The sequence below is a fragment of the Sprattus sprattus genome (genome assembly GCF_963457725.1).
Source record: "Sprattus sprattus genome assembly, chromosome: 15".
NCBI lineage: Eukaryota > Metazoa > Chordata > Actinopteri > Clupeiformes > Clupeidae > Sprattus > Sprattus sprattus.
Window position 1 is genome coordinate 29440647 of NC_137913.1, and position 20868 is coordinate 29461514.

Below are 20868 nucleotides of genomic sequence, written 5' to 3' on the forward strand. Positions count from 1 at the left end.
TTAGCAAATGTTTTAACCTCCTGCTTAAAATTGAACTGATGAGACTGTTTTTGCTTCCTCATCTTGAACGCAACCCACCGCCATAACATCAGCAGTTTGACTAAACTTGACAAAGAAAACAATATTCTTCCGATTTTGAGTATAATGTTATAGTGATAAAATAGACATCTGACAGCCTGGCCCAGGGCTATTTGAAAACGTATGTTGATACAATATAAAACGAAAACGTTCGTGTTCAACCAGGCTGTATCTAAAGCCTACAACAAAATTGATGGCAGGGAAGAGTGGTTGCGCGGCTTTTAAACCAACGTTCCCGGAGCCACCCAGACAGAGATAGCATACCTCATACGGTTTGTGATTAATGTAAGTCCGCACTCCTCAGCTTTCAAGTGGTTTCATTCATGTCAAGTTGCCAACTACCTCTAGTAACCCAGACTAGTGAAACTGTAATATCATAGTACTGTAGCTAGTATCACTGCTTATGTTAAAAAGTTAACAAAGTTAGTTAGCAAGTCTACAGATGTGACTGACATCTGACCAACAGATAGCTGCTGCTTAACACACACATTGATGCAAATTGTAGATCATAGGTTAAATAATATGATTATTGTAGATCATGGGTTAAATATGTAGATCATGAGTTAAATAATATATGACATAGATGATAAACAATGACACTAACCTATCCCAATGCTATCCTATCTTGTTGTACTCGTATTGTCAGAGCTAGCTGGCTGAATGAATGAGTGAACGCGATCTCTTTCTAAATAAAAAAAAGAAGCCAATGGCAAAGATTCTACCGCGCTGCATATTCCACCAATCAAAATACTAAAAAGACGGTCATTCTAGATCTTTGAGCTCCGAGCGAGAGCTTGCTGCCCTGGCTGCTGGCTGGCTTGCTTGAGCCTGTGGCGTGTAGGCTACGCAACTAAACGTTTTGGTCATTGTTTTCTTTTTTAATTTTTAATTTCTATCCCGGGTCTATCTGTGAAAACCGGGGACATTTCCGGGGACAGCTCCAGCCGGGGACAGGCCACCAAAAACGGGGACTGTCCCCGGAAACCGGGGACGTCTGGTCACCTTAATGTACGCGCACTACCTCATCCTCTCTCTTACACACACATACACCACACACACACACATTATCTAAACGTCTGTCTCTCTCTTACAGACACACACACAAACGCACACACACACACACACACACACACACACACACACACACACACACACACACACACACACACACACACACACACACACACACACACACACACAGACACACACACACACACACACGCACACACACACACTCACACACATACACACACACACACACACTCATATTATCTTACCCTCTCTCTCTCTCACACACACACACACACACACACACACACACACACACACATATTATCTTACCCTCTCTCTCTCTCTCACACACACACACACACGCAGGAACCCTTCCTTCAAATCCGCTGTTCTGCCTGCCCTCCTGGAATGGTCAGTTTAGAATGTCTCTGATTAAGGAAGCGGGTCATTAGGAAAGGGGAAGGAGGCTGCGATGGCGACTTCATTAAGGCGAGGAGGAGGGGGAGCAGACAGAGGAGGCCATCAGTGAGGGAAGGGTGCTGCTGCTGTCGTCTGGTGCCCTCTTCTCCTGCAGGCCTTCCCCGCAGCCATCCATTACAGACCCTCTGCTGGGGTAGAGAGAGGAGAGACGGAGGGAGGAAGAGAAGAAGGAAGAGAGGAGAGAGAAGGAGAGAGGAGAGAAAGGGAAAGAGGGGGGCCTGGGGCACAGCGCTGGGCCTGTCTCCTGGATGGCCGGACAGACCTCTACACAAATGGTCCCTTAATCGATACTGATTTTACTGACTGATGAGGTTTTTCATGGGTAGCAGAAAGACAAGAATACACGCACAGAAATGCATGGAAACACACACATACACACACACACACAAACACACACACACACAATTAAGCTGCCACATGTAAACAAAAAGATATAACACACTATTTATAATGGTCATCTGTTCATTGTGAAATCAAGTAGTTTGAAACACAAAATCAGCTACCAATGACCTGATTACATTCCCAACACAGGCAGTTCATGAAAACTAGCAATGACCTGATTACATGACAGATTATTAAATCAAAAAATCTGTCACCCATGTGCCCCCACATATTCAAACTTGACCTAAAGACGTCACACGCACACACACACACACACACACACACACACACACACAAACTGACACATATGCATACTGACACATATGCATACACAACTCTCCCATACACACAAACAAAATACATAATCACACTGGACACAGGTGTGATGTGGAGAATGTACATACTTTAAAGTATACTTTCTTTTTAAGTATAAAAAGGGAGGTAGAGGTAGAGAGATAGAGTTAGCTAGGATGTGGTGCTACAGTTCATATGCGGAGTTTGCAGGGCTGGTTGTTGAAACGAGTCATTGCATTGGTTCAAAAATGTGTGGAATAATTACGTCTGGCATGGTTTAATATCTCCGCTTTTAAATTGTCTGACTTAGGTATTAAAATGCCAGACAGTTGTTTCTCGAATGGCTGTTCAAATCGGCGAGGAGAAAAATAGGATATACCACGGGACATAGCCAGACCGTAGCCTACCTTATGCTCATGAAGGCAGCATGACACACCACCACACCACTAGGCTAGAGCCAACCGCATAGTAGATCAATTTGACAGGTCATAAAGTCAGAAGAAGTCTTGTGCTTTTAGCTTCACGTGCTTTTGAGATAAATACATCTACAATAAACATCATGGTAGGACAATGGTTTTTTCATTTCTGCCAGATGCATTTTCCTTGTGTTCAAGTTTAAGACGACGGCATGCATGTGTATGTTGTCTTCAAATTAGTTACGTTTTATTGCATTGCAAATGACAAGACCAGTGGCGTTTCTAGCCCTATTAGATCGTCAAATTCACACGTAATAACCGATTTAGTGAACTTAATTTGTACATTTTTTAGAGTACGAAATAAAATAGTCTCAAGTAGCACAGCCTGTTTGCCTGCCTGTCAGAAGCGCCCTGCTCTGTTTGATCGTGAATAAGTGAGCCTCGCGAGCCTGCAGACAGACGGTGATAGCTTCCATAATCAGCTGTTGGATATAACAGTAGCTCCGCCAGCTATAACTAGCTAGTGAACTCTAGCTTACAGCGTTTACCTACTCACTTGAGCTGCAAATCCCTACCATGCTGCAGTATAATTAGCACTTATCTCAGCAGATATCTTTTAAATGTTTATTTTTGTGCCATATTTTAAATCTAAATTAGTTAAACCCACTAGAGGACACTATTTAAAGGGATATTTTCCGAAAAAAATCTTATGGGGGAGCATGCCCCCAGACTAGAGATGCGCGGATGGGCTATTATTTCATCCGCAACCGCATCACAAAACGCATGATCCGTCCGCTATCCATCCGCACCAATTTTTTTGACCAATTTTCAAAACCGCACCCGCCCGCCATCCGCCTGTTGTTTTTAGGTAGGCTAGGCGCTGCTGACGCGAGGCAAGAAAGTTCTTGCCTGTTTTTGAAAGGAGACTGATCCAATGCCGCAAAGATATTTAAAGGATAAAGCCCCTAGTATGAAAGCCTATTGGCTATGTTGTAGCCTTTCCCCAGAATATTATCAGTGAAGTGACGTCTGTCTCCGATCGATGCACAGGGAGAAACTTTAAAATAGCCAAGCACATCGGCAAACCTGACCTTACCATAGGCTAGTAGGCCTACACTTTTTTATCATTGTAATAAAACGCAATTTGGTACACCATTTTAATATGGTAATATAGCCATAGGCTACTGTTTTTAGTTTAGAAGGAAACGCAGAGTCTATTAATTCCGAAATTTCACCACATTGTAAGCTTTATACTGTAACAACCCCAACACTTGCCTGCTTGCCTTGCAAATCAAAGTTTTCCGACTTTTTCTTACCTTCTTTCTTAGCTGGGGATGTTACTGAGCTAGAAGTTTAACTTGTTCTGAACATCTCGTGCTGCCAATGCCCAATGTCACTTCTGAGTCAAATCACTCCATCATCTCTTTGAAATTCCTTATTCCACGAGTGGTAGGCTACAATGACTGACTGTTTTAAACTATAACTAATAGCCTAACGAAACAAAATAACCCAGGCAGTTTCATCTACGACACGTTAAGGCTTCTTCCAATACTGACAGCTGACTCATAGCTTGCAGGTTTAGAGACGCGACATGATTAGGGATCGTCACTTAATTTAAACTTTTTAGCTTCCTTTGTTTGCTTTGTATGCATACACGGAACTAGGCCAATTTACTGCCTGATGAAAATTTGATTATTTCAAAATGTGCTTGGATGTAGGTAACGACATTTAACAATGTGTAGATATTTTGAATTTCGTTGGGTAAACCGCCACCCGCCCGAATTTAATTAAAATATTATTTTTTGTCACGTCATCCGCCCGATCCGCGGTTTAACCGCGGAGTCCGCGGGTGCAACCGCCAACCGCGCATCTCTACCCCAGACCCCCCTAGTTGTGCTGAGTCACAAGAAAAATTATAGGTTTTATCTAGGTAGAGATATGTGCGCGGTGCGCAAACTTTTGTATGACAGAGACCCCCTTAGAGACAAAAAGATAATTCGAATCCTGGCTGTTACAATGAGTTTTAATTATTTTGCCCCCCCTGGCTCAAATGTCAAACTCCGCCTATGCTACATATAATTCAATGCTATACTTCCATCTAATGTGGATGTATGCTGTGTAGGGCTGTAACGATACACCCACCTTCGATTCGATTCGTATCACGATTCTTGACCCACGGTTCGATACACCCCACGATATTATTATTATTATTATTTTATTTTTTTACCTCGCGATTTTTAAAATATATTTTCTAATTCACATTAGAATAAGTATGAGCTATAAAAAAATGAAGAAACAATTTATAACCAAATATTGAGGTTTTTATTACTCAAAGCAATGCTGTTGAAAAACATTCAACAAACTTCGGAACCTGTTATCTATCTGCAGAGCAAATGTCAGGCTCATACAATAACATTAACGTGAATTAATTGATGCTAATACCTAGCGCGGTCTCTATAGGATTTCCCATATACGTTAGCATTAAGCTAACGTATTTTCTACCACAGTAAAACATGCAATACTATGTGATTGTTTTTAGAAAACGAATGTTACGTGATGAGATTACTAAAATGTAGTCTGCATGTCTGCTCAGTTTAGCAGTGCTACCCAAGCAAAGGTTTGAAAAGAACTTCAAGCTTCAGACTTTCTGTTAGGGAAACAGCTTTCTATCTGCCAAGCAAATGGCAGGCTCATGACAACACGCGCAACCTTTGGGAGCATGAACTGCACTGAGTAAATTTTGCGCAACAATTAACCCCAGCGCTGAAGCAAGCAGCCGCTTTTACTAGCCAACCAAACTTTTTGTATCAAGTGACCGCTGAGGGCATGTCGCGGTTCTGCCTCCTCGCATCGCAATGCAGGTTCGTGGCCCAGAGTGTCGCGATTTCTCGGTTCGATCCAATATCGTTACAGCCCTAATGCTGTGGGGTCCCTCCATTACAGTGGCCCTGTAGAGGTCACTGGGAGACTTAGAGGTGTAATACTGTCAGAGGCGACTTCACACAGTACGCACAGTACGTCTTTTTGCTTGTCATTTGAGTATTTTACATTTTAAATTTCCCCTTTTACGTTTATTCATGCAATTGTGTCTTCTCTGGTTTTGTGTTATTCTATTTCAATTAAATTCCTCAGGTTGGTGACACGTGTCAGCAATTCTTTTGAGCTTAATCGAGGACTGAAACCATTGCTTGAAGTTTGCTTTAATGTTAGTCAAGGATCTCATGTAACACAAATGTCAAATGTCAATACATATTTTTCTGTAACCTTTAGGAGGGGATGTATCTGTGGATTCTATAGAAATTAATCCAATTACAATTGATTGTGAAATGCCATACAGTTGCAGATTTAGCAGTGAAAAAGACATATACAAACATATCCACTTTTATAAAATGTAATTTATTACCAAAGTATTTCTGCAAATGCTCTTGTTTTGGTAATTATAGTATCGTCTGGACTTGGTTCACAAAATGCTTCACTCTGTGTGAGTGTGAGTGAGTGTGTGTGTATGTGTGTGTGTGTGTGTTTGTCTGTGTGTGTGTGTCTGTCTCTGTGTGTGTGTGTGTGTGTGTGTGTGTGTGTGTGTGTGTGTGTGTGTATTGTGAGTGTGTGATTGATGTTTTAACCACTATGCCTGTTTCTCTTTTCAACAGACACTCTCTTAGTGCCTCGATGGTCCCCACAATTTCCTCACAGAGACCTTGGAAACTCTATCAAACACAGGTAACTAGGCCTTGGAATCTCTATCAAACACAGGTAACTTTATCTCAGCTTGATTAAGTGGCTCGTACGCAGCTGTTTTTGTTTGCCTGTTCAAAGTTTGACATCTTTATTATTCTACTTGCCACTGATCTCTAAAAAGAAAAAAGCAGTGACTGACAGGTTTTCTTTTCTACTGGTGGTTCAAAGTTGCTCATCATTAATGTGAAATATAAATAGATACATTTAACAAAGCAAGAGAAATTAGTTCGACGCAAATTAAGTGTTGTCTTCTGTACAATTGAATCAGGTTCACTTCACAAATAATATCTTTCTCATACTTCAAGGCATTTGAAGAACAGGGTATGAGCGCTCTGACTGTATCTTACAGCTTTTTTCAGGCACTTTGATTTCTCTAATCAACCTTAACATTTTCAACATTAAGTGCCTTTCTCAAAATGATTGGTACCATCAGCATCACATAATAGACATTTTCAGGCCATGATACCATTCCCTGGTGTGGGGCAAAAGTTATCATTGGCGCACATGATTATATGCAGTACTTGGGCTGTTCCTTACAAATCCTCTCACACCAAGGGGAGGGGATCACTGTAGATTATTCCTGGAAGTGAACATTTATGTGTTACCCTGTTGTTGGCCTGGCACATCCACTATTGCTCAGTGACCTATGACATTTTCCTCTTGACACATTTCCTGCATTTGAACATATTGAATCAAGCCTTATCATCAAAAGTGAACCATCAAGGTTCTAAAGACAAGTCACTCATAAAATAAGCAAATGTAAAAAAAAAAAAAAATAGTGTCACTGAAACTGATGGAATTCATTTTTGACCAACAATGATAAATTGTTTTACTATTGTGAATGTCATGACAATAGATGCCTAAATGTTTTGGGGGATATTGCTATTCAACAGAGAAGCTGCGTAATACATTTTGATCAACATGACATATGCAACTTAAAGGTGACATTAAAGGTGCATTATGCAACAATTATGCTTCAGGATTAGGGTTAGGATAAGCAGTTTAACCTAAAAATAACAGCTTAAAAAAAATTGGGGCGCTACAATGACATTTAATATGGAGAATCGCGTCGGTGCCATTGGCATAGCAGGGTCGATAGGCATATAACTGCGTTCTGTAGTTTCGCCTGCCGCAGCCCGCCGACCTGACTTGTTTACCTTCTGCCGATCTAGTAAGTAGCTTATTTGCCATCTTGCTTAGTCTTGTGTTGCACTTGATTGATGTTTGACTGTGTAAGGACAGTCGTTGAGTAACTAGTTTGTCATAATGTCAAAGTCAGCACATTTCAAGAGATTTCGTTAGTTTTAGCTGCTAGCATACCTTTAGCGAATAGCTATTGATCCTTATTGCACCTTTAAGCTACTCAAACGGTCGCGTCGGATAGTCGGGCAGTGGGCGGGCGGCCGGATAGTACGTGGTAGTTAGCTTTTGTGTCCCGGTTATGGTGCTCCAACGGCCGTGGGTGCTGAAAACAATTCACTGCCACAACAGCAGGCGGGGAAGTGGTTTACCTGCCGAAGATAAGCTATTTCATGACGATGGAAATCGTTAGTTGGCCTTGCCATAACTGTTGCTCATTTACCGCTGTCACTGCTCTAATGCAACAGGTGACAGCAGACTCATACCGATTTAACTTTGTCTAATAAGTAATATATACACCTGAAAGGGCAAACTTATCTCTTTCATGGTGGGTATTTTTTGTGGGAGAAACAGTAGCAATCGACAACAAAAGGATATGCTTATCTTACACTATAGAAACTATTAAAAAGCGATTCAATACGTTCTTATTTTCTCCGGTATTTTCGTCATATTCAGATTTTCAATGATGATTTCTGGGTAATTTTTGTGTTGTTGTCCAATCAATGTCAAATCTCTATTTGATCATGTGACGAGACGATACGATGTGGAGCCTAATGTTTAGGAAGGGGCAACTGCTATCGTGAATTATACAATACATAAGTTGTGAAATGAAAGGAAAACACATCACAGTTAAAGTTGTATGAGTATTGATTGATTCACATCGATATGAATGGATGACATGCCTAACAAGTGGTTTTTAGTGGAGATTTCGAAAAATGATCGCAACATATTGAAAAATCCTGTGCTTACGTTGTATACGTGGACTTCAAGAAAAAACTAATATCTTCAATGGTAAGACCCTTTTCTTGTGCCTCTTCTGGTGTAGCATACAATGTGAGTTTTATTTGGGCATTGCAGATGCCTATCATGTGTAATGTGTAGGCTATTTCATTCCGTTCTTGCAATGTGAATACATTTATTTCAATATGCTTATCTCCCTTTCGTGCGCGGTTGTACTTTTAATGGGGCTTGTTTGTGTGAGCGAGTGCATGTATTCGGCCAATCACGGCCAAGTAGTATCCGTCGCCATGAACGGACCGACAGAAATTTTTGTGGGGACATGGAGAGCTGTCCGAGGGCTCTGGAGAGCACGGAGAGGGCGGTTCAGCTACCTGAGAAGGCGTTCCAGCTACCTGAAGGCGTTCCTATGTGCCCAAAATCGTGTTGTACGGATAAGTCTAATTCAGCCTTAGGTAATGTAGGTAGCTGCTGACAATAACCCACACTCATTTGCATGAAGGCACCAAAGCATTTGCAATTGTTGCAAAAGAATGAGATATTGCTATTATCATATGCCCAAGGGAGTAGATGATGTGGAAACTGAACAAGTAGTTTTGAGGATTTCAGTTCTGTTGTGAGAAATGTATCAGAGTGACTAAGAAAAACTGTCAAAGCTTTGTGCAAACCCATATCTGGTTACGTATCTGGTGACTAAGGTGGGAGTAGAAGAGATGGGAATAGGGACCTGTGTTTAACTCTGAGCACAGACATGGCACTTGGCCTCCAGTGGGTGAAGTCAATATTAAATTGAGTTTTTGTTTGGATTAGCCGATCCGGAGGATCTAATGAAGATATTTAGATACTGTCAGCTCGCGTTAGTCATATTCCATTACCTGCGAGTGCGTGCCTCTTATCGTCTCTTATCCAGGCAGTGGCAAAGCAAAGACAACCCTAGCCCTCTGAAGACTTCTCTTCATCACCATGCCACCAGCGCAGTGGATTGGCTTTTTATTGCCGAGCTCACCGCAAATTTGCCAGTTAATCCGCATCACTGATAGAGACGGGGGTCTGTGTATGTGAGTGTGACGAGAGTGCATCTGCAAGGCCCTGTGGGCAGCCTCCACTGTGAATGAGTCTAGTATTAGCGTTGGTGCCATGGCCTTTGTATCAGAGAATACGTGTATATAAGCATTTAGCCACGATGGAGCTTTCAGGATAAATTGAAAGGCTTTGAGGCAGAATTGAATTATAGCGTTTCTTTGAGATTAGAGGAACAAATACTACGCTTAGAAGGGGCCACACACATCGATCTTTTAATTTAAAGGTTGTTTTGGAAGTGTGCTGCTTGCTATTGTAGATGCTATTTGTCACTCTGACAGACTCGGAAACAAAGTCAAAAGGTCAGAACGTGCCTGTAATGTCTGTCTGTGTGTGTGTGTGTGTGTGTGTGTGTGTGTGTATGTATGTGTGTGTGTGTGTGTGTGTGTGTGTGTGTGTGTGTGTGTGTGTGTGTGTGTGTGTGTGAATTTGTGTGTGTGTGTGTGTTCCTAAACACTCCTGTTGTTTGTGTGTTTGCAGATTTTCCACCAAATATTGGATGTCTCAGACATGTACAGTTTGCGGAAAAGGAATGTTGTTCGGACTAAAATGTAAAAACTGCAAGTAAGTCTGAAAAACACCATTGTTTATAGAACTGCCAGGATTATCCATCAGACCTAAGTACACTGGAGTTTCTTTGAGTTGTTTTGAATTTTGAGAGATGCGCTTTTATATTCTTTAAAAGTTAGTTTGGTCTCCATTATTTTCCTCATTATAAGCTGTTTAACATTCTGACTAGAAATTTGTCACAGTAATTGCACCCACAATGCAAAATAAGTTTAATTACCGTTATCTTCAAAAACAGATTATTTGAATACATAAACCTCATTTTCATTTTAACCACTACTAAATGTGATGGTTTATATGAAAGGTATATTTATCTGTGAGGTGGGGCGGGAGTATTTTGTCTTTGGTGATGTTCCATAATGTATTTACTTTAAATTTGTTGAATGTGTGTGTGTGTGTGTGTGTGTGTGTGTGTGTGTGTGTGTGTGTGTGTGTGTGTGTGTTAGGGCTGTCAACGAATATTCGAAGTTCGAATACGAGTTCGAAGAGTATCCAAAAACGCGAATTCGAACGTGAAAATTAATATTCGAATGTGAAAAAAACACTCCCGCGGTACAAGCACCTCTATCTGCTTTGTGAATGAGCCTCTGTCTGGGTTAGGTGCAAGTAGGTTATATCTGGAATTCCCCAAACCGATTTATTTGGTTTCTGCGGGGGGAAAAAATAAATCCTGCGACACACTTAGCAAACATTAAGGCAGTGAGGCGCAGTTGTCCATCTTAATTAAATTGTCTCACATTCGAAAAGCCCTTTCCCACTCTGCAGATGTCGGGGAAGCAGTGCTGCTTGCGATGATCGTTCTTATAGCCTAATGTTTTTTTTTCATTGAGAATAACCCAGCAGTTTAGCCACGGTTGCACTACATTACAAAATCATATAGCCTACGTTCATCATTGTTGTTCCTGGCGATTTCAATTGGTTGTCTGTGCAAGACAACAGACATGGACATTTATTCTTTCTTATTCACAACTGTTCTGAGCTGGACTTACACAGGCTATGCCATTCAATAAGCATCCGAAGTAGTGCTCAGGGGAGCTAGTAGTCTGGCTGGTGAAAGCTGCTGTAACGCAATGTTCTCGGCAAAGTCCGAGACAGCTTTTTTTATTGAATCCGAACGGTGCGTAGTTGTGCTGGCCCTTTCGCTGGCATGGTGGAAGACGTAGGCGACATGCATTTTTTTCTTTATCGATTTTAATAGGCCTACTCGATAAATGGTGAGCAAAGCAAGGAAGGTTACCAGTAGCATACTTTGTAACATTCAGAAGCGGGCGTCTTCTTCAGATTACTATAGTTTGCGCGCTTGCAGGTGTGGTGGTGAAATGCAAGCGATACAAAGTTGTGGCTTTTCATGATTAGGCCTACACGTTACTGGGCTGTTTATAGGATATACGTATATATATATCCCACTAATTTGAACCATGGTTTTGTCGCATTATTGACGTATTGACGGCAACTGCGTAAAATAGGCAACCAGATATTTGAATAGTTTGAATTCGTGATTTTTTTCCAAACGAACATTGGAATGTAATTTTTGAGCAATTTTGACAGCCCTAGTGAGTGTGTGTTTGTGTGTGTGTGTGTGTGTGTGTGTGTGTGTGTGTTTGTGTTTTTCACAGTTATTTTGATTTATTTCTGTAATTAGGTTGAAGTGCCACAACAAATGTACCAAAGAGGCCTCTCCATGCCACCTGTTGATCATGCCCCGTGGAGGTAGGGTCTCTCCAGCGGGTAGTGATGTTTCTCTTCTAATGCTGGGTAGGCACCTTTCAACTCTCTTGGCTCCAGAACACCATATCGTCGGCTTCCTGATGAAACCTGCTATGTGCATTTACACCTTTTTCAGGAAAGACAAAAAACTGATTTAATCTGAGGCAATGGAGGCAATCTGAGGCAATGGAGAAAATTGACGTGTACCATCAATATTGTATTTCATTTTAGAGATGTGTGCCGGATTTAATCAACAAATGCAACTTTTATCAAAATGTTGCATTTTGGGACGGAGTTAGGGGAGATAGCAGGTTTTTATTCTGTATATATACATACATTTTGTGGATATAGCAGGTTTTAAAGGGCTTGTAAAATGCCAGATCTCATCATAACATCAGTATGACCCAATCAGATCACTTTTTATCTTTTTAACTCTTTATAACATGACAGGTTTCATTGCGACAACTTTTGTTAATGTTGGTTACATCTTTGATAGGGGTGGGAATCTCTTGGCACCTCACGATTCGATTCAAAATCGATTCAGAGGTCAACGATTCGATTATCGATTTTAAATCGATTTTGTAATTTAATTATTATTATTTTTTAACACATCCATTTTATGTTGAAATGCAAGCTGCATCGACTATTGCATTGCTCATAGAAAGTCAAAATTGTGACCATTAAAAGCTTTTTCTCTAATAAAGCAAATAAAGAAGGTAATTCATCTGTTGATTTTCTTTAATTATCAAACACAAAGTAGGAAGTGATTTTAGACTCTGAGTTGCAAACTCAAATGATTCAATAGTCGAAATGCATCGATAATCGTTTTATCGGTTTCAAATTGATAATTGATAATCAATCGATTATTGCAATTCAACATAAAACGGTTGTGTTAAAAAAACGATTATCAATTCTAAACCGATAAAACGATTGTCAATCCATTTCGACTTTTAAAACATTCGAGTTTGCTACTCAGAGTCTTTGCTACACTTCCTACTTTGTGTTTGATAATTAAAGAAAATCAACAGATGAATTACCTTCTCTATTTTTTATAAGAGAAAAAGCTTTTCCTTGTCACCATTTTGACTTTCTATGAACAATCCAATAATCGATGCAGCTTGCATTTCAACATAAAATGGATGTGTAAAAAAAAAAAAAAAAAAAAAATGTATTACAAAATCGATTATGAATTTTTCTGAATCCAGAGAGAATCGTTTTAGAGAGAATCTAGTCTTTGACCCAAGTGGGACATAGCAGTTTTCATCACAGCATATTTCAGAAGAAAGGATTAAGCATTTTTTTTTATTGTGTCGTTGCTACCCCACAAAGTTAAGATTGACATAGCAGGCTTTATCAGGATATGCCCCTTCAGATTTTGGTCCACTCTGATGTTTAATCTCATTTTGGCCAAAATGGCGGATAGCAGGTTTCATCAGGAAGCCGACGATAGAGAATACCTATGAATGCCTAACCTTAACCCTACCAATATGCTATAGATAGTATGACTGTATACTGTGATGTCTGATGCTATCTTTATCAGCTTTAATAAAGTAGGGTTATTTTGATACATGTTCTGTGTTTCATATGTGTTACAGTGTTGTTTTATATAATTAGTTAATTTAGGTGTTAGGTGTTAAATAATATTCTGCCTTGTTGATTAGTTTAGTCATGACCCAGATTATTGATTTGCAGTGGTGATTGAATTGTTGACCTCATCTATTTTTAGGGCCTAACGTACCAGCCAATCAGCAATATATGACCATGGTTTAAGTAGCCTTATTAGTTGCAGAAGTATTATACATAGTGGTTTGAGAAGATAAATATAAGTATTACTTATAAACCAGTTAGAGGAGTAATTTACCCTAAGAAGTCCTTAAAAATACATTCTGTGAATACTAAGCCCTTATCTTGCTGTTGATGTAGAGCTCCTCGTCACAACCTTTCACTTTTGATATTTTTGCTGTTTCTCTTCTTCCTCTTTGCATTTATCAACCTCCCTCATCACCACCTCCCATCTTCCGTCTTACGCTTTTAAAGACCATCAAGGAACATCTCAAGGTAATATGATTGATTTATAAATGCTTTTGCAGACTACACTTATTATTTGTTAAATGTGTCACTCCCATTTGGTTAGACCTTTTTTTTTATACTTCTAAAAAAAACTACTGGGAAAGTCATGGATTAATTAGGGTCACATTGAAAAGGCATCCCCCACAATCTGCTCGCCAGGTTTTTACCCTGTTTTTCCCCACGCATAGAGATGACTAATGCTTGTTTGGGGCCTGCTCCTGTGTTTTTGTTTTCAAACAGCTCGATTAGTCAGGACCGAGTCTGTACCTTGTGACATCAACAACCCCCTCAGGTACACAGACCTGCACATCAGCCAAACGCTACCGAAAACCAACAAAATCAACAAGGTAGGACCCTCACTTCTGTAGCGTCTTGTCTTTCTTCTTTACAGTTTTAGCCTCAGGAATATCTCATACTCATGGCTCATATATATCTCATATAAATCTCACCAGTAGCAGTCATCAGACAACTCTTAATTTGCCATTCTCTTTAAAGATATTCTTGGCAGTCCCATCAATACTTTCCAATGTAATGTCAGAAGGAGCGACTAAAAAACATGTAATGAGTGAAGCCAATCTCAGTGTAACTCAGCAAGGTCATAAATGGGTTGATGAGGCGGAAAATACATTTACAAAACATTAACTTCCTCCATTTAGTAAGGTCCACAGAACCCTCAGCTTTAGAAGGGTTTATCAGGAGACATGTTCAAAGAAAGTATCTTGCTTGTTTATCTGCACTACCAACATGGCACATTTTATACCAGTTAGATTCATAGCACCCTATACATTGTAAAGTCCCAGCATGTGTAATATCTAAAGATCTGTAAAGCTGGGATGGTGAGAAATCCAGCAAGCAACATAGTACATGCAAATGTCCAAATCAGTGGCCCTGTTCTTAAGGAAGACTGAAGGAACTTTATCCCTCTCCTCTTTCTTTCTTTCTTTCTTTCTTTCTTTCTTTCTTTCTTTAATCTCCTTGTTTCTTACAGGACCACATTCCTGTTCCGTACCAGCCAGATTCTAGCAGCAACCCTTCCTCCACCACTTCCTCCACTCCTTCCTCTCCAGCTCCTCCTCTTCCTCCCAGTGCCACGCCTCCATCACCTCTACACCCCTCCCCTCAGTCGGCACGGCAACACAAACCCTCAAGCCTGACAAGTATGTCACGTTCCTCTTCCTCTACCAGTCTATGGCTTTTTCAAACAGTGAATACTGACATTAGTATTATAGTGAGCTGCGAAATTGAGGACGACTCTTCTGGTGGGCTCATTGTTTTGCTTACATGAGTAAATGTATCTCAGCTTCAAAACAACGTGCATGTCGGTTGGAGTGTCTTTAGAAGGGGGGAGTCAGAGGAGATATTGGGCTCATTTTCAGATGAAGCCCTGTGTGTGTGTGTAGGAGTACATCTGAATGCTGTGACGCCTGGTGGCTCCTCTCGAGTTCCTTATCTCTTCACACCCCAGTCTTTTCTTTTGTGTGAGTGTGTGTGTGTGTGTGTGTGTATGTGTGTGTGTGTGTGTGTGTGTGCGTGTGTTTGCGTGTGTGTCTTCCAGCCTCTCATCACTTCAAATACAAGCAGCAGTTCATCTTTCCTGGTAAGTGTGTCATAATTGATCATTACATTTTCCCATAATGCACTACAACACACCTCAGAGGGCTCTTTTGATGTGACAACCCATCACCCCATACCACCACCATCTCACCTCAGCCACCGCATCCTGACCCATCCCCCTGCTTTTCTCTGAGATCCATTTGAAACCAGCAGCTCACTGCTAGGAGCATCTATTAAGTGCCTTGATAAAAGGCCTTTCAGGAGCAGTTATACCTAAACAAATCAAGCCACCCATGTGTTTTTGCCCAATACAAACCAAGAGTGTGTTTACCAATTACACTGAGTTACGCTAGTGCACTTAATGCTCATGTTACACTAGGTCACACTAAGCTTTTGTCCTGGTCAGCCTGAGATGATGTTCTCTCCCGTATTGGTCCTCTGAGACCCACTCAGTTTTTTATGTATTTACTTTTACATTTGTTCATTAATTAGATTTGTTTTGTTATGTTTAACAGACGTGGCCCCAGAGGTTCCCAGCAGAGCACCACAGGTCATTCTGCACCCAGTTCTGTCTGAGCCTGTGTGAGTACCATAGTTTCTTTTGTTTGTTTTTTTAGTTTGTTTGTTCCTTTTGTGAGATTTATGTTTGAAGTAACCGTTAACAAGGCTTAGACGAACACACAGAACTACACAGAGGGTTTTATAATATGTTTGTTGTGTGACTGTAGATAGGATGGCACAAGGGACAGTTCATAAAACACAGCTGAATTAAAGATTGATTTTGATTGGTTATGGTTATTGTTATTGTTATGTTTATTGTATTTAGCAGACTTAAAAAACATAAAAAAGAAAGAAGGCATAAAATGAAAACATAAAAAGGGCAGTAATAGAAATTAGCCAAATTAAAAATTATTCAAGAAACAATATAAGGTATAAAATAGTATTATTATAATTTATACTAACATCAATAATAATAACAATAACCAGAACAATAACAACAACAATACTATGAAATATTATTATTATCATAATGCCAAATACCAAAACTATGACTATAGAGCACGCCTGAAAAAAATATACCAAGGCTGTCGCTGGAACAGACAGTATTCATTCCGCCACTAAGGTTCCATGAACAGAAAGAGTCTTGACTGCATGAATACATTAGAACTGTGATTCATTTTTAATCCAAATCGGCTCAAAAAAATTATGTGTAAAAGTCCATTTGGTGAGTTACATATTATTTCTATCCAACCAGCTCTTTAAAAGAGCCCATCTGAATTGTTCTTTCTGCAATAATAAAACATGCTTTGTTGTGTTATATTTACTTGCACTAACAACACCCAGCACACTTCATAGCTCCGTCCCCTCTATGAAAACAACACCCAAAAGCAAAAACACTGCTTTTTCCACTCCTTTTTCACAGGTACACAGAGTGTAAGTTATGTTTTTCACAGTCATCAAATACTGAGGGTTTCAACACGGACACATTGCCCTTCTCAGCATGATACACGGCAGGCATTAGGATCCACCAGACCGCTTCCCTGAACAGGAATTTGAGGCCAGGATACTCTTATTTTTTAACCCAGAAAATGAGCCCATCATCTCCAATTATGTGTGTTATGTCAACAGATTGCATTGAGTAAAAAGAAAAGAACACATATAGTGCATATATGTACACAAGTTGATGAAACTATATATTATTATTATATTATTAATAATATATCTGCACTGTGTTGTAGTTTGCTCTGGATATAAGGTGTGATAAAACAAATTAAGTAAATGTGTAATGAATTGAATTGAATTAATGTATGTCACTATTGAAGGGCAGAGCATTTCTGTATAGGATCAAAGCAGACTGACTAACATTATAAACATCACTTTCGGATTAGTGAAATTACTGGAGCACAAGACACTGCAGTAGCAACATAGTGATGTGCACACAGACGAGATGGAGACTTTGGCCAAACACTGGAATAGCCTTCAGTTCACGCTACAGTTGGACTGCCACTGAGATCCCAGTTTGTCTCTAAAAATCCTGTCAGAGATAAAAAAAAATAAATAAAAAAAAAAAAGACAGAGGATGTCTCAGAGACAACACACTGACAGTGAGGCTAAAGATAAACAAAAAAAATCTCTCAGTTTTGAAGTTTTGCAGTGTCTGGAATCTGTATGAATCTCAGAGCCAATTATTTAATATTGATGTCCATTATCGCCTTTTTCTATTCAGGCAGCACAAATGTGAAATTAGCCAGTTATAACTATCTGTATAACTGTTGGATATGTCCTCATAGAGATGGCAGTTTCTGTGATATATGTGATATATTTAGTACCCTTTAGTGCTCTGTACTTAAAGCTTTATCAATCGATTGCTAAAGAAGATTTCTTATGCAAGTACTCTTGCTTCAATGTTGTATTTAGGGTCACTGCTAGGAATATGATTATAGTAATTTGTAACTTTGGTTACTGTTGTGATTACAGAATAGGGGGGAATCATAAAAGGAAGCCATGCTCCTAAGTGCCAGTATGATATCTTACATTTCTCCCCTTTGTTGCTACTGGGTTTGGAGTGGTGCAGAGAGCAAATATAATCACTACTCATGTAAACTCCAGTGAACATGTGTGTGTAAAGGTTACACATAAAACATGTCATCCACCTTGAAGGAGTCACTCCTCAAATGACCTGCTATTGAAGTACGCCTGACTGAAAAATGACATGAATCATATGTTGCAGGGCAATTTGGAGCTAACCAGCTGTCAATCTTCTCTCTCTCTCACCCTTGCATTTTGCCTCTCATATGACCTTCTCTCAGTCACACCGGGAACCCTCTTCTGCAAATTGAAGTGGAGCCAACATCAGATGTAAGTGTCTTAAGTTCCATTCATGCTGTACAGAATATGCCCTTACATGATAATGTGTCCTTTAATGTAGAGTAAAAACAATATTATGTATGGCTGCATGGATGGCTTATCAAACACTTGGCCTGATCAACAGAGCTTCTCAGAGCTCATTCGGAAGCTATGCCTATTTAAGCGTCCTTAGCTAAGGTATTCATTCTGTAAGAGATACTACCTTAAAAAGGTTTTTCAGATTAAACAAATAAATAAAAAAGTTAATTAAAAACAAAACAAAAAACGTTGGCATAAAATGAATTAGCTGTTCATTTTTAAGCCTTTTCAACTATTTCACTTGCATAGTATTACTTTTTGATCTTCTTTCTAATAATGATCAGCTGCGCTCCAATCTGACTCATCATGCTAATCATACTCATCTCACACATGCTCAAATCTACATGAATAACAATAAACGTTTCCAGAAACATGGATTCAGCCAATTAAGGTTTACATAGGGAATTCTTAAGAGATGGTTTGGGCAACACTCGTAGAAGAATAAGAATCAACGATGTATCGTACCATGTTAGTTTAAACATTTGAAATACAACAGTTCGCAAAACTGTTGGACCAACATGGTACTATGTTAGTTAGTTAGTAGTTAAAACTTGTGTGGTGAATGACGTAGTGTAGCACGTGGACTGGCACACCTGCATGTTTTACAGTATTTCTCTGTTCCTAAAACACATTTTTTCAAAGCATGCCTCGGTTTCTCTTAGCTCTAAACACAAATCCCAAAACCACTCACACAAAATGCAAAACCCTTTATATCTCTTGCAAAATGACACTTTGGTTTCAAAACACTATTATATCACCTCAAAAGGGCATTTTGTTTTCAAACAACAAACACAGACCATTATTTGAGTAGACATTCTAAGCATTGATTGAACACTGATGTGCTCAATGGAAAACACTACTATGAAATGGGAAAACACTAGTATGAAGGCCTTATCAGGAGTATTATGCCTTTTCATCTCCAGTGTTACTGTACGCTTTCTCCTGTTGTAAAATATTGTAACTGTATAATGTTTTAACTCAAAAATGAAAGAAAAATGTAAAATAATACAGTAAAAGGACAAAAAAACTAGACTGCATCCTGTTCTTGCTCAAGACAATATCGACAATTGTTGTGTTGTGAAACATCTGAAAATACAGTTTGATTTGAACATTTGATTGGATTACAATACAGTACAGTAATGTTTCTGTGCTGATAGGACGTAATCAGTTGTGGAAACGTATATGACTTACTTGCACATAGTCATATCATACTGTAATTGTTTGACTCTATCAGAGTTTCTGTCAAAAGGCACCCTGTACACCTGCTTCATTCTCGAGATGTTCTGCCTTAGAACATGGTCCACTGTGGCTAGGCTCTTTGTATTGATGTTTAGGAATATGTCTTGGTCATCAATGGTTGCACTTTGTATTTGTTTACGTATACTGTAATTTTACAAATACAGTACAATGTAAAATATTCTACAGTAAAATACAACAATACTATGCTCCTGATACAGTAAGGCATTCAAACTAGTGTTTTACTGTCATAGTAGTGTTTCTTACCCATTCTCTCTTCTGAATGTCCGGAGAATCGGTGCAACTGAGAAGCGGCTTATGTTTGGTTGAACCCTCTGGCCAGCCTTGCCAGCCTCCTGCATGGTCAAACCCATGTTGACCACATGGTTGAACACATTGGCCTGAATCTCATCAGAGATACAGTAATGGCTCTCCGTCTTGCTCTTCCTCTTCATCATTTTCCTTCTCCTCCTCCTCTTACTCTCACTCCTCTGCCCCTCTGATCACCACTCACTTCAATGTTGCCATAAATTGTTCTCCAAACTAGGATCTAAAGTTTTGATTTCAAATTGCACAACAGCTTTGGAAATGGAAGTTTTGTCATTTGATTAGCAGTGTTTTCTGTTTGAACACAATGAGGTTTTGGCATTGATGAAGCATGCAAAGTAGAGAGGATGGTGTTTAGTGTTTTGAAGAAAATGTGGTTAACAATTGAAAACTGTGTCTAAAGCAGAGAATTGTGTGTTGTGGTTTGAAGAAAGTGCGGTTAACAATTGAAATCTGTGTTTAAAGCAGAGAATTGTGCTTAAAGTTTAGCAGAATTGGTTTAGGGAGTTGGCACTTGGGTTTAGTGTTCAGAGAAACCGAGGCATGTTTTGAAAAAATGTGTTTTAGGAACAGAGAAATACTGTAATAAGGGGCAAATCACTGAGACTTTGGACCTCAATTTCATTACGGATTAATTTCCCCAAAAGTCTTAGGTCATCTAGAATATGAATTTGTTCATTTAGGCTTACCTTGTGAAATTGCTGTCTGTATTCAGTAACAGTTGCGACTTTGGGTCATTGAAAAGCGCATTATAAAATAAAGGTATTATTATTATTAGTTGTCTATTGTGGTATTTCCAAATAAACATTTGTCATCATCTTGGTGGCTGAGCAGGCTGAACTCACGCCTAAGCCTTTGAGGTAACAGAGTTCACACCTAGCATGAA

At 39.5% G+C, this 20868-nt stretch overlaps 1 protein-coding gene across 1 annotated transcript in view; it reads left to right on the plus strand.

Moving 5' to 3' along the window:
- Positions 1–20868, plus strand: part of ksr2 (kinase suppressor of ras 2) — a gene marked incomplete at both ends in the record, with an annotated part of 81443 nt that overhangs the window by 45865 nt on the left and 14710 nt on the right. Inside the window, 8 exons of the mRNA XM_080852895.1 lie at positions 6311–6380; positions 10056–10139; positions 11785–11870; positions 14160–14266; positions 14908–15076; positions 15475–15516; positions 15989–16055; positions 18284–18332. Coding sequence (XP_080709021.1) covers positions 6311–6380; positions 10056–10139; positions 11785–11870; positions 14160–14266; positions 14908–15076; positions 15475–15516; positions 15989–16055; positions 18284–18332 — 674 coding nt within the window. The remainder of the gene's footprint in view (positions 1–6310; positions 6381–10055; positions 10140–11784; positions 11871–14159; positions 14267–14907; positions 15077–15474; positions 15517–15988; positions 16056–18283; positions 18333–20868) is intronic.